Raw genomic sequence first — 13,156 nt, forward strand, 5'->3', positions numbered from 1 at the left:
TTAAATGGCTGTTGGTGGAGGCAAGACGAAATCGCGATTGTGAATGTGTGGTGTACTTAGCCTGCTGCTGTTAGCAACCCAAGGTGCTGGGCAAACAGACAGCAGCAGCAAAGCGCTCTCTCATCCCAAACCTGGGTTCCGTATGGGGGCCTTACCGTTCTCACCTCCTCGCGGGGGGGTACAGGGAGGGGGCTGAGGCTTGCTGACTGGCAACGATGGCTGAGGATGAGAGACCTGCGGGAGGGGAGCAGAGTCAATGCGGTGCAGCGCACAGCTGCTTGAGTCTGTCACCCATAGGTCATTTGTTCAATTCCCATAAAGCTTTATAAACAGGAAACAAGTTGAATGTCAAATGTGTGCGTCATCCGGGATATAGGTCTGAAAACAAACTAGCATCAAATAAGGTCAATACGTCAATATTCAGCACCAATAATTCAACACGCTAAAATGATCCACATGACACACATTTACCTTCAACGAGTAAAGGCGCTATTGTGGGAGGAGTGCTGGGGGGACGTACCTGTGGCGTAGGACAGGTCGTACTGCCCTGAGAGCAGGGGGTAGCCCAGGTGGTGGTGGGAGGGCATGATGCGCTGGGAGGGGGAGGAGCGGGGCCGGTCCATGTCCCTCTCGCGGTCCCCGCCGCCCCTCTCCCGCTCGTGGGACGCCTTGTCGCTGACCGTGGGGGACTTGCTCTTGTACTGGCTGGCGTGCTGGTGCAGGATGTCCAGGGCCTTGGACTCGGAGGTGGCCTTGCTGCTGACGGTGGGGCTGGCGCGGGACTTCTCGCCCTCCTCGGGCCCGCCCATCTTGCTGCCGTACGGCGAGAACGAGTAGCCCGTGGACAGGTAGGAGCCTGGGGACGGCACGCGCAAGCGCTGTTAGTCAAACGGCGGCCATTTTCTTTGTTTAGTCAGTGTTCACTCCATGCGTAGAGGGAAGCGAGGCCAGGCCATAAGTCACAAGCTAGGCCAGGAAAAAGCATGGACATTTTAATGTTCAGTCAAAACATGTATAAACCAGGCTCGACTCCATTAAAAAAGAAAGGAAAAAAACACCCCAGCTAAGTTCACAGTAAAACAAAGGGGACTGTGGGGTATTTGAGGTTCTGTAGAGAGCAGCATTTCAGCAAAAATATATTCCATTGGAGTGACTGAATAATCAATGTATTTGGGGTTCTGTGGTGAAAATATTTAGGTAAAGATGTGTTGCTGGAGTGATTAACAGAGTGGTTGTGTGGTGATAATGGCTGGCCTCCTCCTCGGGGTCTTACCTGGGTAGTTCTGCATCATGACAGAAGGCATTCCCCTGTATCCGGGGTGGTTGGGGTCGTAGCCCTGGCCGTAGGGGTAGCCGTGCATGTAGGGCATGTAGGACTGGTGCTGGGCCAGGGGGGAGGTGAACTGCATGTGGGCGGTGGGCCGGGGGTCCTTGCCCATCCCTCGGTGGTCCTCCGAGGACGCCGCCGACGTCCGCGGGTCGGCGCTCTCCTTGCCCTCCTCTTTGGGGGCGGGGTCCTTCGGCCGGGACCTCTCCTCTTTGCCCTTCCTGTCCCGGTCTCTCTCCCGCTCCCTCTCGCGCTCCTCTTTCCAGCGCTGCTGCTGCTCCTCCTCCTGCTGCTGCTGCTTCTGCGCCTCGGGGTACTTGTTGGGGTACACATAGGGCCACAGCCTCGCGTCCGGCTCCTGAAAAAGACACCAGCCCCAATGTGAGTCAACCTATGAATCAAGAGGCTGCAGGCTCAAATCCCAGGTAGTGCACTGTTATTGCAACCTTGAGCAAACTATTTTAAATGATTTTCTTCAACACAAAAAGAAATGAACAATGTAAGCTGCTTAACAGCCCCTCTATAGGAGTGAACAAAATAAACGTTCAGTGATGTAATTGAATTTAGCAAACTTCAGGAGATTACCAAACAAAAAACCCTCAGTGAATGGGATTATGTACTTCACCCTTCTCATTTAAATCACCAGCTCCCCAAACACTACCCACCCAACAGCTTAAGAGTCACATTGCACCTTGGACTACCCGCCCAACTGCATCTTGTTTTCTTATGTGCAACAACCATAGCACTGAAATGGGGAAAGATATCGACTTGCATACCTGTCTGTACCACATGGGCTGCTCCATGCCCGACGGCCTGCCAGACTCCAGGCCGCTCTTGGACTCCTCCTTGCCGTGATGCCCGGCCTCGCTCAGCTTCATCTTCAGCCCCTCAGCCTGCTGGAGCACCTTGGGGTCCTCGCCCTTGGGGATGATGACGGACTTGGCGGGCTCCGCGGGAGAGTCCTTGGGCTTGCCGGGGGCCTGCGGCTTGCCCAGGTCGGACAGGCTGGGGGCCTTGGAGAGGGTGGGAGGGATGGAGGCCTTCTGCTTCCACTCCTCCTTCATGGAGGCCTCCCGCTCCTTCAGAGCCGCGTCCGACTTCTTCTCGGCCGCGCGGTGCTGCTCCGCCGCCTGTCTCTGCCGCTCCTCGTACTGCTGCCGGTAGGCGGCGTTGCTGTTCATCAGGTGGTTGTGGTAGTCCGGGTGGTAGCCGTAGGGCGGTACGTAGGCGTACTGGTTGTAGTAGAGGGGCTGCATGTACATGTTGGGGCGCTGCTGGATGACCGAGGGCTGCTGGGGCTGTGGGGGCTGCTGGCTGGGGACGCTCATCTCCGGCTTTCGCTCCTCTGGGGGCTCCGCCTTGGCCTTCTCCTCGCTCACCTCCTCCTCCTCTTTCTTCACCTTCACCGGCTGCCCCTCGGGGAGGGGGGCGGCCGAGCTGGACCCGCTGGGGCTGGGGTTGGCGTAGTTGGGGGAGTAGTAGGTCTCGTAGCTGGCGTAGTACGGGGACTCCTTGCTTGGGGTTTGGGAGGGGAAGAGGGTCTTCTTGGCCCCTTCCCTCATGGCCTGGTCCTCCGACTTGGCCTTCACGCTCTCCACCTTGCCCTCGCCGTCCTCCCCCGCGTCCGAGATGTCCGAGTACGCCGGACTGTTGGTCTTCACAGAGGAGTTGTCGGCCCCGTTCTGGGTGACCACGTGGAGAGGCGTGAGGGGCTGCACCATCCCGCCGCTGTCTATCCGGCTGGCCACGCCGATGGACGGGCTGGGGGCGTTGTCCGTGAAGCTGTAGATCTTGTCCGCTTCGGCCTTCATGCTGGCCAGGCGGCTCTGGTGGGGGTCGGAGGAGCCGTTGAGGAGGGCCTCGCTCTTGCTCCCGGGGTCTGAGGACTCGGAGTAGGGGCTCTTTCCCTCCTCAGGCTTCCCCTTCCCAGGGGGCTTGGGGCTGTCGGCCTCCTTGCTGGACTCCTTCTTCTTCTTGTCTTTCTTCTTCTTGTCCTTGGAGGTGCTGAGGGCGGGGTTGACGGCTGAGGGGTCTCCCATCACGGTGGGCTTAGGCTGGATGGCCTTGAGCTGGGGGCTCTTGGGAATGGCTTGCACCACAGTGGTCATGCCGGGGGACGCGCCGGGGCTGCCGGCGGCGAAGGCAGCGGTCTGCAGGGTGTACAGCTGCTGCGGCGGGATGGCCGGCGCTATGGGCCGGGCCGTCTTCAGGCTCTTCTGCGCCAGCTTGTCCGACTTCCCGCCAGCGCCAGACTTCTTGGCCTTGTCCTTGTCCAAGCCTTTCTTCTCATCCATGCCGTCGTTGCTGGCCTCGTCGGTGAGGCACGGCCCGTCCTCGCAGTCCATAGCCCCGCCCCCGGCGTCCGCCTCCGCGTCGCAGGCCTTCTTCTTGCCCGACTGCTTGGAGCTGAACTTCCCGGAGGAAGGGGAGGGGCTCTGGGCATCGAATCCCCGCCCTTTGGGCGTGATGGAGCGCGCTGGGGAGAGGCAGGCCTTCTGGGAGATGGAGGCTCCGTTGCAGCTGCCGGGGTCCGGGTGCAGGGTGGAGTCCTCCCCGTACTCGCTGTCCCCGTCCAGGTCCAGCTTGATGTCGTCGTCGTTGTGGGCGCGTGCCTGGTGATACTTGAGCCCGTTGATGTGCTTGTACTTCTTGTTGCAGTTGGGGTGCGGGCAGTCGATGAGGACGGGGGAGGGGCAGTTGCGGTCGAGGGGAGGGGGCAGGGGCTCGGCCTTGATGGCGGGGATGGGGATGATGGGAGGTGGCGCCCCGCTGTTGGAATTGGTGCGCATGCGCTTGCTGCCCTTGGTGTCCTCGGAGCTGGAGTTGGGCTCCATGTCGGAGGCGGGCTTGCTCTTGCGCTTGCTGGCGGAGGAAGGGCTGGCCTTCACGTCCTCGGTGTTGCTGTTGGGCGGGGTGCGGCGCTCCGACGAGTTCTGGCTGCCCCGGCGGCCCTTGCTGTTGGACCCGGCCCGGGTCTTGCTGCTGCTGCTCCCCTTGTTGTCGGAGGAGTTGCTGTTCTCATTGACGGGGGTGTTGCTGTTCGGCCTCATCCTCTTGCCCCGCCCACGGCCGTTTCTCATCTCCAGGTCACTGGTGGGGGATTCACAGAATCTGAGGGGGTGGAGAGAAAAAAGCATTTCTTGATTGGCCAAAACCAACATAGAGAAGACAATAGGAGCTATTTTTACTCCAAACAAAAAGGAAAAGTAGGGGGGGTTGGGAGGTGGAGGGGGGGAAACGCCACATCCCACATCATTACAATAGCTCATTTTATGATGTTGCTATAATTATAACGCAATTATCAACTAAGAGAAGGTTAACAACCCGTGACCACACACACTCAGATGAGCGATGGCCCCTCTCTGAATTATTCACAGCGGGCTCAGGTTGCAGCAGGGCTAGTGGCAGCCCGAGGGTGTCAGAGGTGCTACAGGCGTGGAGCTGATGTCTGCGCATCTGTTATCCCCACAGTGACAGCCAGCAGGTTCTGACAGAGCGTCAGAACGCCGGAGAGTCATCACGGCACCGGCGGGAAGTGGAACAGGCCACCGGGGTACTGATGAGCCGCTGCTCGCGTGAACTTCAACGGCAAACTCGGGGGCGGAGTGGGAAGCCGCGGACCTCCGTTAGCAGTCCTCACAACTGGCCTCGCCGCCTGACCTCGCTTCCCAGCCGCGCACGTAAGGCTGAACACGCACTTAACACAGCTAGCAGGGGGGAGCGCGGCTAGTTCTTTAAATGAGAAACCCAACCGGATTTCAAATGGAGCGCGCGAAACAGCTGCTGCTTTTGGCTGCTCGGGGTCAGTGTATACGTAATCTCAGTTTGGAATATGGTGGTCGTTTAATCTGGTGTCAGGTCTGAATGAAACACAAAATGAACGCTGTGTGAGTACACACTGCGCATAGGTCAACCCTTCTTCGGAATGACCTCATTCAGAAAGAACACCAGTTCCGACCATTCTGACGTTTTGGCCCTTCAATCTCATTTCAAAGCATGAACATGCCTTCTACTTAAATGTTACATGCAGCATGGTGTTATGCGTAATGAGAAGTGAATGCAGAATGATCAAACTGACTGCAGTTTGGAAAACTGAAAGGTAAAAATGATTACGTTTACAAAGTGAAAGAAAATGGGCCTGAATTTTGGCAGAGGAAGAGGGGAAAAGAAGCCTGACAGGAGAGGCTGCTCAGAGCTGTGTTCAGACTCCGGAGGGTGGAGCACTGGCAGGAGCCTGGCCCTCTCTGAAGGAGCGACTCTGAGACACGGGCCTTTTCAGCATCGCAGGGTAAAGCTGAAAACTGGACTCTGATGCTGCATTTCAAACGCAGCGTTCCAGAGCAGAAACCTGAGAGGCAGGTCCCTTCGGATCAGCCTGCACTGCGATCTCCTGACTGCTGAGAGCACAGGAGCAGGAGGCGGCGTGCGGAGCGGCTGGGGGGGGCTCACCCTGGAGCGTCCCGCGCCGCTGCTTACCTTGGCGGTGCCCAGTCATGCCTGGTGCAGTCCAGCAGGGTGCCCACGTAGGTCTTGTTCCGCCAGGTGACGTTCACCACCAGCATTCCTGTAAGGGCACAGAGACACGGAGGTCAGTGCAGGGTCTAATGAGCTGGGTGTCTCCTGCACTGAATACGGCTTCATTTGAACAACCCGCCCCCTCCGCCCCCGCCCCCCCCCCCCCAGCCCCCTGCGTCCCTCCCGTCTAAACCGAGAGCGTGCCGGGGCTCTGAGCTCAGCCTCCCTTCGGCAGGGGCTGCTTGGCGGGGACGGCGGCTGCTCAGAGCTCCATTGGTATGCAGCAGGAAGGGAATGATTCGCCGGTGTCCTCCATCTGACTTTGCAGCAGTCTGCAGCGGCTCCCGTTTCCGTGGCGCTGAAAGCTACTGAGGCATATAAAAGAGCTCGCAGGCCTGGAGCAGAGGCCTGCCCGCTCAGATCTGTCTGGAGAAGCGCTGCTCATCCAGCGCCAAGCGCTCTGATTCAGGGGCTGAGGGGCGGGGGTGAGACAGAGAGAAAGAGCTGGAAAAGAGAGGGGGAGGGAGACAGAATAAGGAAAGAGAGGTGCAGGTGAAGAAAATGAAGCGTAAAAAAAGGTGAGAAAAAACAAGGATGAAGAACAAGGGAGAAGGAAAATGAAAGAAATTAGAAGGGAAAGAAAAAGGAGAAGATGAGAGACAGAGAGATGAATGAAATAAGACAAAACAAGAGGGAAAGAACTGGAAACAAAGTTACAGAAGGTGAAAAGGGGACAGAGAAGGAAGAAAGAGAGAAATACTGAACCCCCTCCCCCTGTTTCTTTTGTCCAACCACTAGCACTCTGCCACTAGGTGGCAGCAGCCATCACAGCAGACTCTCAGTCCTGGAGCATCTGCCATCTGCACTCAGTGTTCCAGGAACTCCAAAGGGAAGCAATGGCGCTTCACTCATCCTGCTCTTAATTCAGTGGCACGCAGCTGACTGGATAAATCACTCCGCTCAATGCATTCCTCTGTCATCCGAGGATCTCTGACACAAGTCACAAATATGGCCAGTGTGTACACTCGAATTTAGCGCTGTTTTCACTGCACCTTCAAAATTGGGTCTATGTCACTGTGTTCTACACAGAAGATAAAGCTTCAGGTTCATAATCACTAGTCAGAAGCACACAACGCTCCAAGACACCAAGACAGTGTCGACACCACAGCCTTCAAAATCTAACTTTAACCGGCCATTTCCTTCCCCCATTGATCATTTTAATACATAATTAGTTAAAAGAATATTCTCTTGAAGTCATTGTAAATTGAGCCAAAACATTTCTTTAAATCTCCCTCAGCTTATTAAAATGACTGAGTGCAGCTGAAGGAGCTCAGAGACAGGTGTGTACACATAAAGAATAACACTGCGGAATATAAACTGGCTCAAGCCACCGCACACAGTGGAGCTTTTGAAGAGAGGCTGGAGCCCTCTCCCCGCCGGTGACCCGAGTGTGCCAGCAGCTCTGCACTGAAGCGACGTGTCGAATGGCAGAGGAATGCCTGCTGGCTGCCTGCAGACCTATTCACTTTTTATTGGCCCAGGAGAGGCCTCCCGCCCCGCCCCCCTCCCACCGCCCTCCATCTTACTCTCTCTCATGTGAAGCCTATTCACTTTTCAATTTGCTTAGCAGTTATGAGGAAACCAGCTTTGGCAAGAGGCCTGTTAGTGGGCGCAAAGGACGGGGATTGGGTTATGTTTACAGCAAAGAGAACGACCACATGCACGCACACACACACACACACACGGACACGGACACACACGCACACACACACACACGGACACACGCAATACAAATTTCCGCACCGATCTCACCAAAATGAAGCGTAAACAAAAAGAGTACCCCCTCCCAGCTTTGGCCCCGTCTCTTACAGCAGACAGACGAGCACGGCATGGGAGCGCCAGGTCATCGGGTTTAGTCTTGCGACAGATTAGGGAGCCAATTCACTTGTGAGGGGATTATGTGGACGGAGCGGTGGCAGACACAATGAGAGAAACAAAGTGACTCATTTCCATCTGTTTGCCAGGCTGACCGAGGCTTCATCTTCCAGCAGGAGCCCGGCGCATTCCTGCGAGGACAGCGACGGCTCTGACAGGCACCGCCAGCGCAAAGCTACGCTAAGCTAAGATAAGCTAAGCTACGCACGGCTCGCTCCGTATGCAGCGCACATTTCCAGCCTGCAGTCCTGAAGGCACAGAAACGATTTCTCAGCCATCTGAAGACTGACTCAAGGTGTCTCTGGAAACTCGCAGTAAATCCCTTTTCGTGTTCCTGACTTAGAGGAGAAAACCTGATCTGGCCTGTGGAGCAAAAATACACAGCGGCAGCCCGTAGTTATACAGCAGGACACACAGCAAGCACTGCAGGGTCCTGAAATCTCACAACTGTGCAAAGGAACCTCTGTCTAGCATTAATATCTTATAACGCTGACACCTTAGCACACTTAGCGACTGATCAGTGACTGAACAGGAAATTAACTTAAAAAAATATATATACTGGGTAGGGGGGGTGACTCCACACAAATGTAGGATTTGTGTATTTGGCAGTTTAACTCTTGGGACACAATGGACACAGAAATGTTTTAAATGATTTTAAAGTGGTTTGCACTGTGGCTGTTTGCCTCTCTTAGCTGTGTGGGATTCTCTGTGTCTGTTTTGCATACCTCATACCTCACTCCACACAACCCACTGCCAAAATCAGCAAACATCGCGGGCAGACAAGCCCCAACTGCTGTGACAAAGACAGATCAGACTGCAGCTCGGCCATGTTGAGGCTCTCAGCTAGCATGTGGGGCAGATCAGCAGATAAACTTCAGAGATGTGATGTGCAGATAAGTGCGGGAAGCTGACGAGGATCCGGGGTTTTCCACGGGTGAAGGGTTTTTTGCGAGCGGTGAAAGGTGTGTTTCTGTGTGTGTGTTTGAGTGTGAGTGTCTCTGTATGTGTGAGACAGAGAGATGAACCTCTACTTGGAGAATGACCAGACTGAGCCACTGAAAAACAAGTCTTTTCCCTTTGAAGTCTGAGGTCAGTGGAAGAGCAGACTGGTGGGACCCCTCCCTCCCCTCTCCCTTCTGGTAAACTCATTAGAGTTGCCTGCGCCCTCCTGACTCAGACTGAAACCGTCCAATCAGCTCTCAGAACTCACAACAGAGGGGCGAGAAAGAGAGAGAGAGAGCTCCCCCCCCCTCCTCCCCCACGGTTTCTGAAGTGAAATGGCTTGTCATTTCCGATCCCCTTCCCTGCCACTGCCCCCAGGAGCAACAAAAGCCACCTCGGCGGCTGGGGCTCCAGGTTTGGCTCTGGCTTTTATCAAAGGGCTCCCCATTGACACCGGAGAGCTGACACGCTGTCAGAGGGGGCCGGGCCTCTTTTCCCTGGGTCAGCGCTTTCGCCTTCCCCATGAAGGGTTTCATTAGAGGGGCACCGTCTCCATAATCAGCTCCCCTGCTGCAGGTCAAGTCCGTAGGCCAAGGTCTCAGGGGATTGACCCCTGACCTCTGCCGCATTGTGATTTAACTAGTCTTATTATTTTTTCCTCTCCACTGACTGGCAGCCAAACAGACAAAGCAGACAAAAGCCATCTATGCAAATGGGAAACAAAGGCACCAACGGCAGCCCTTCAAGCTCCAGCTCCTGCAAAGGTCCTTTTCTTAAGTGTTGTCGTTTAGAAGTCACTTTGTTATCTACGCTGTCCACGGTCGTAAACGCAAGATAAACTTGGCATAATTAATTCTAAAAGCCTTAATCTGGTGTTAATCTATGTTATAGCGTGGGAGGGGAAAGCGATTCACTTAACTTGACTGAGAAACAACACTTCCAAATCTAACACTGCACTGTTACAAAACCTTTTGTTTTGACAGGTTTGTCTGAGAGTTAGGCAGACTAAGAGGAAAATTAAACTGGAGATACAAAGAAAGATGATTCATAGCTCCTCTGAGAAAAATTAAGAAAATAACACTGAACTTGCCAATCATATCATTATTCTAATATAGTCCTGGTCTCGGAGTGCCGCTGCCATGGTAACTGTGCCTCTCCATTGACCGTGCTGCGTGCTCGTTCCCCAGGGAAAGTGCGCGAGCGTGCTCCCCCCATTCTCTAATACCCGGCCTGGATGTCTACCCCAGCCGAGCGCCTGCCGCCCCACAGCCCGGGGGGCAATGCCCCTCTTTCAGGCTCACTGAGTGGGGGAATGGTTGCAGGGTGATGGAAAGGTGAGATTTTGACAGTGAATCTGTGCTGGAACACCAGGCTCTGAGAACTCTGTGGAACCGCAGCCCCCCCGCCCCCCCGCCCCCCCGCCCCCGTTCCAGACGAGCTGCTTGCCTCCTGCTTCGCTTCTGCTGTAATTCTCCAGCCTCCACTCAATCCACTGAGAGCTCAGGGCAGGTTAGAACCAGGGCAAGCCTTCCCACATGAGCCGTGCCACTTCTCAGATATCCACACCTTGAACCCATTAAACACACGCCTCCGCTGCAGCTTTTCAGTGCCCCCCCCCCTCCCCCCACTGGAAACAAAAAAAGAAAGAAGGAAAAAAAAATTAAATAAAATGAAGATGTCAACAATGGAAAATTGGGCCTTCCTCTGGCAAGCTTCAATTTCCATTCCAAATGTGTCCGGTGTGGAGCTGCACACGTCCTGGAAAAGGGCCACTTCCAGAGCTGGCCTGAGCCCAAGCCTGAGTGAGACAGTCCAGGACAGGAGGGGCTGCCGGGGGGAATAGGGGCGGGGCCACCAGCGGGAAGAGAGGCGGGGCCGGCAGTGGGAAGAGGGGCGGGGCCAACGGCGGGAAGAGAGGCGGGGCCGACGGCAAGAAGAGGGAAGAGAGGCGGGGCCAAAGGCAAGAAGAGGGATGAGAGGCGGGGCCAAAGGCAAGAAGAGGGAAGAGAGGCGGGGCCAAAGGCGGGAAGAGAGGCGGGGTTGACGGGAGTGGGAACGCTCCGGGCCGGATAAAACCTACAGCCGTTCCGAGGCTCTTAAGAGCCGTTTTCCACAACACTACTTTCCTGCGGGTCAAGTGTGGGTCTTTATTACGCACATAAACACACACTTCATTACATGTGCGCGGGATGAACAGACACAAGCCTGCAACAGGCCCTCTCCTCACAATGACATCTCCACACAGCTGCCGACAGCCGTCTGGAACAGAGCATGGCGCCGTTCCCAAACTCAAATGTTCAAGAGCACGAAAGAAAGACCTTTTCTCTCCCCTTTTCAAGGCTGCTTCTGAGAAATGGATCATTTCAAACAGCATGGCAGCGCTCCAAATAAAAGAGAAGGTGCTCTTCCACAGACATTTCAAAGGGGTCCCATTTTGACAACCGCCTCTCAAAGACTTTCCATTTTATCTTTTTTTGGCAGAGCACTGGCCTGCCTGAGAGTGTCAGCATGTGTTGGATGTTAACTTGAGCTCCCAAATCTTAATAAACATTTCAACTTTTAAACTGAAAACATAAAAAAAAGATTTACTGCGGTCCAGCGCAGCCCTAAATATGGAAGTAAAAAACGTGACGTGGATGTTCCACATTGCTCCGAAGGGTGCGCCAGTTCACCTTAAGGCACCCCAGGGAGGGCGACGGGAGCACCGAGCCGGGAGACGGGCGCGGGTGGCACAGGGCACTCAGACGAGCCGTTAGAGGGATTTTCCGGGCGGCGTTTGAAGAGCAATAAACCTTTAGGAGATTTAGAGCTGACATTTCACAGTGTCAGCAAGCCGGGCCTCTGGAGGACCTGTCGCCACACCGGGGTGACCCCGGGGTCACAGCCTATCGCTGCCCTGGGGTGGGGGCACTCCTTCCTCTTTCCTCCTCCCTTGTGCCTTTTCCCAGGATGCACGGCGAGCTGTGGGCCTCCCCCTGCCTGTGACTGAGGTGCGAGGCTCTTCCGGGAGCAGGGTCACACGTGTGTGTGTGTGTGTGTGTGTGTGTCAGCAGGGCTGACCCCGCCCCCTCCTGGCGGATGGGTCCGACAGCACCATGGCGAGGGGCTCATTGATCCGTGCACCAGGCTATAAACACCGCACACCTAAAGGTCGCCATTTGGTAGTCAAATTCCTCCGCAAAGATTCTGCCCTTAAGGTGAAAATGAACAGCACTTTAATTAAAGGCACAGGGACTTCTGGAGGAGCAAAGCCATCAAGAGGGGGACAAATGCACAGTGCTCTGGTAAACAGTACTACAGCAGAGCGGGGAGAGTTTGGGAGCGCCAGGAGAACAGCCTGTCGGCGCTGGAAACAAACGCAGTCGAGCGAGAGCGGTCTAAACCGGAGTAGGCCGGGCCTCGCCACCTTTCAGCCATCTCACCATTACATCAGCAGTGACACAATACCAAAACACAGCACGAAGCCTTGGGACAGCGTGTCTGCTAAAACATCTTGAGTTAATCAGAGCCATCAGCCAGCCTGTCTGTCTGTACGTCTGTACGTCTGTACGTCTGTCCCTCAGCCTTGGCCCTGCCTGGAGTGCAGCCCCCTGCCTCAGTCAGTGCAGCTCACCGAGCCTCCTTTCAGTCTCAACACTCGCCTCTCCAGACCGCACCTCTGATCAACCCTAAACTGCCCACGACTGCACCTATGATTGGTCTAAACTGCACCTCTGATCAACCCTAAACTGCCTCATATTGCACCTCAGATCCACCCTAAACAGACCCAAACTGCGTGGAACCGGCAGGGCAGCGGAGGAAGGGTCTACAGCCCCTCTCTCCTCCCACACGGCGGGGCAGAGGTGGACCTCTGCCCATCCCGCTGCAGATGAAACAGGACTTGAAAGGGGGGGGGGGCACTCCAGGGCCAGTGACAGCCCCCACACCTGTACTGCAGAGCCCCCCTGCCCCACCCAAAACCCTGTACCAGGGGAGGAGGCATGAGCACAGATGAGCACTCCTGTGCACCCTGCTTCTACTACAGCCCACCCTCTGGACTGGGTGAAATCAGACACACTGCAACCACAGTGAGAAGGAAAAGAAAGAGAGAGAGCAAGAGGGAGAGAGAGCATGAGACAGAGACAGACAGAGAGAGGAAGATATAGAGAGAGAGAGAGAGGGAGACAGACAGAGAGGAGAGGAAAACAGCAGTCCGGCTGCCTGTGCTCTCAGAATGCAGATGAGCTCATTTCCATGCTGTTGCTCAGGGGATTCTGGCGGGCACTGTCTGAGCAACAGGCACTTCTGCACTACTTGCACACACTTCTATAAAGATGACTTTTTTTTTTCTCTTTTTCTGTGCCTGAGATTCGGCCCCAGAGAGAGGACACATTCAGCCCTTCTGTGCCGACATCATGGTGAAAACAAGCCAGAGACGGTAAACTTCCCAAAAGAGCT

The 13,156-nt window shown here is 55.3% G+C and overlaps 1 protein-coding gene across 5 annotated transcripts in view; it reads right to left on the minus strand.

The window, feature by feature from the left end:
* The window catches only part of znf609a (zinc finger protein 609a), a 109,748-nt gene that overhangs the window by 4,259 nt on the left and 92,333 nt on the right, over positions 1-13,156 (minus strand). For all 5 annotated transcript variants that reach the window (XM_035394980.1, XM_035394981.1, XM_035394983.1 and 2 more), the window contains 5 exons: positions 5,804-5,891; positions 2,104-4,438; positions 1,274-1,685; positions 521-856; positions 156-234 (listed from right to left, as the gene is read on the minus strand). In XM_035394980.1, the coding sequence (XP_035250871.1) occupies positions 161-234; positions 521-856; positions 1,274-1,685; positions 2,104-4,438; positions 5,804-5,891 (3,245 nt within the window). In that variant the 3' untranslated portion in view covers positions 156-160. The remainder of the gene's footprint in view (positions 1-155; positions 235-520; positions 857-1,273; positions 1,686-2,103; positions 4,439-5,803; positions 5,892-13,156) is intronic.

The sequence above is a fragment of the Anguilla anguilla genome, chromosome 16, assembly GCF_013347855.1.
Source record: "Anguilla anguilla isolate fAngAng1 chromosome 16, fAngAng1.pri, whole genome shotgun sequence".
Lineage (NCBI taxonomy): Eukaryota > Metazoa > Chordata > Actinopteri > Anguilliformes > Anguillidae > Anguilla > Anguilla anguilla.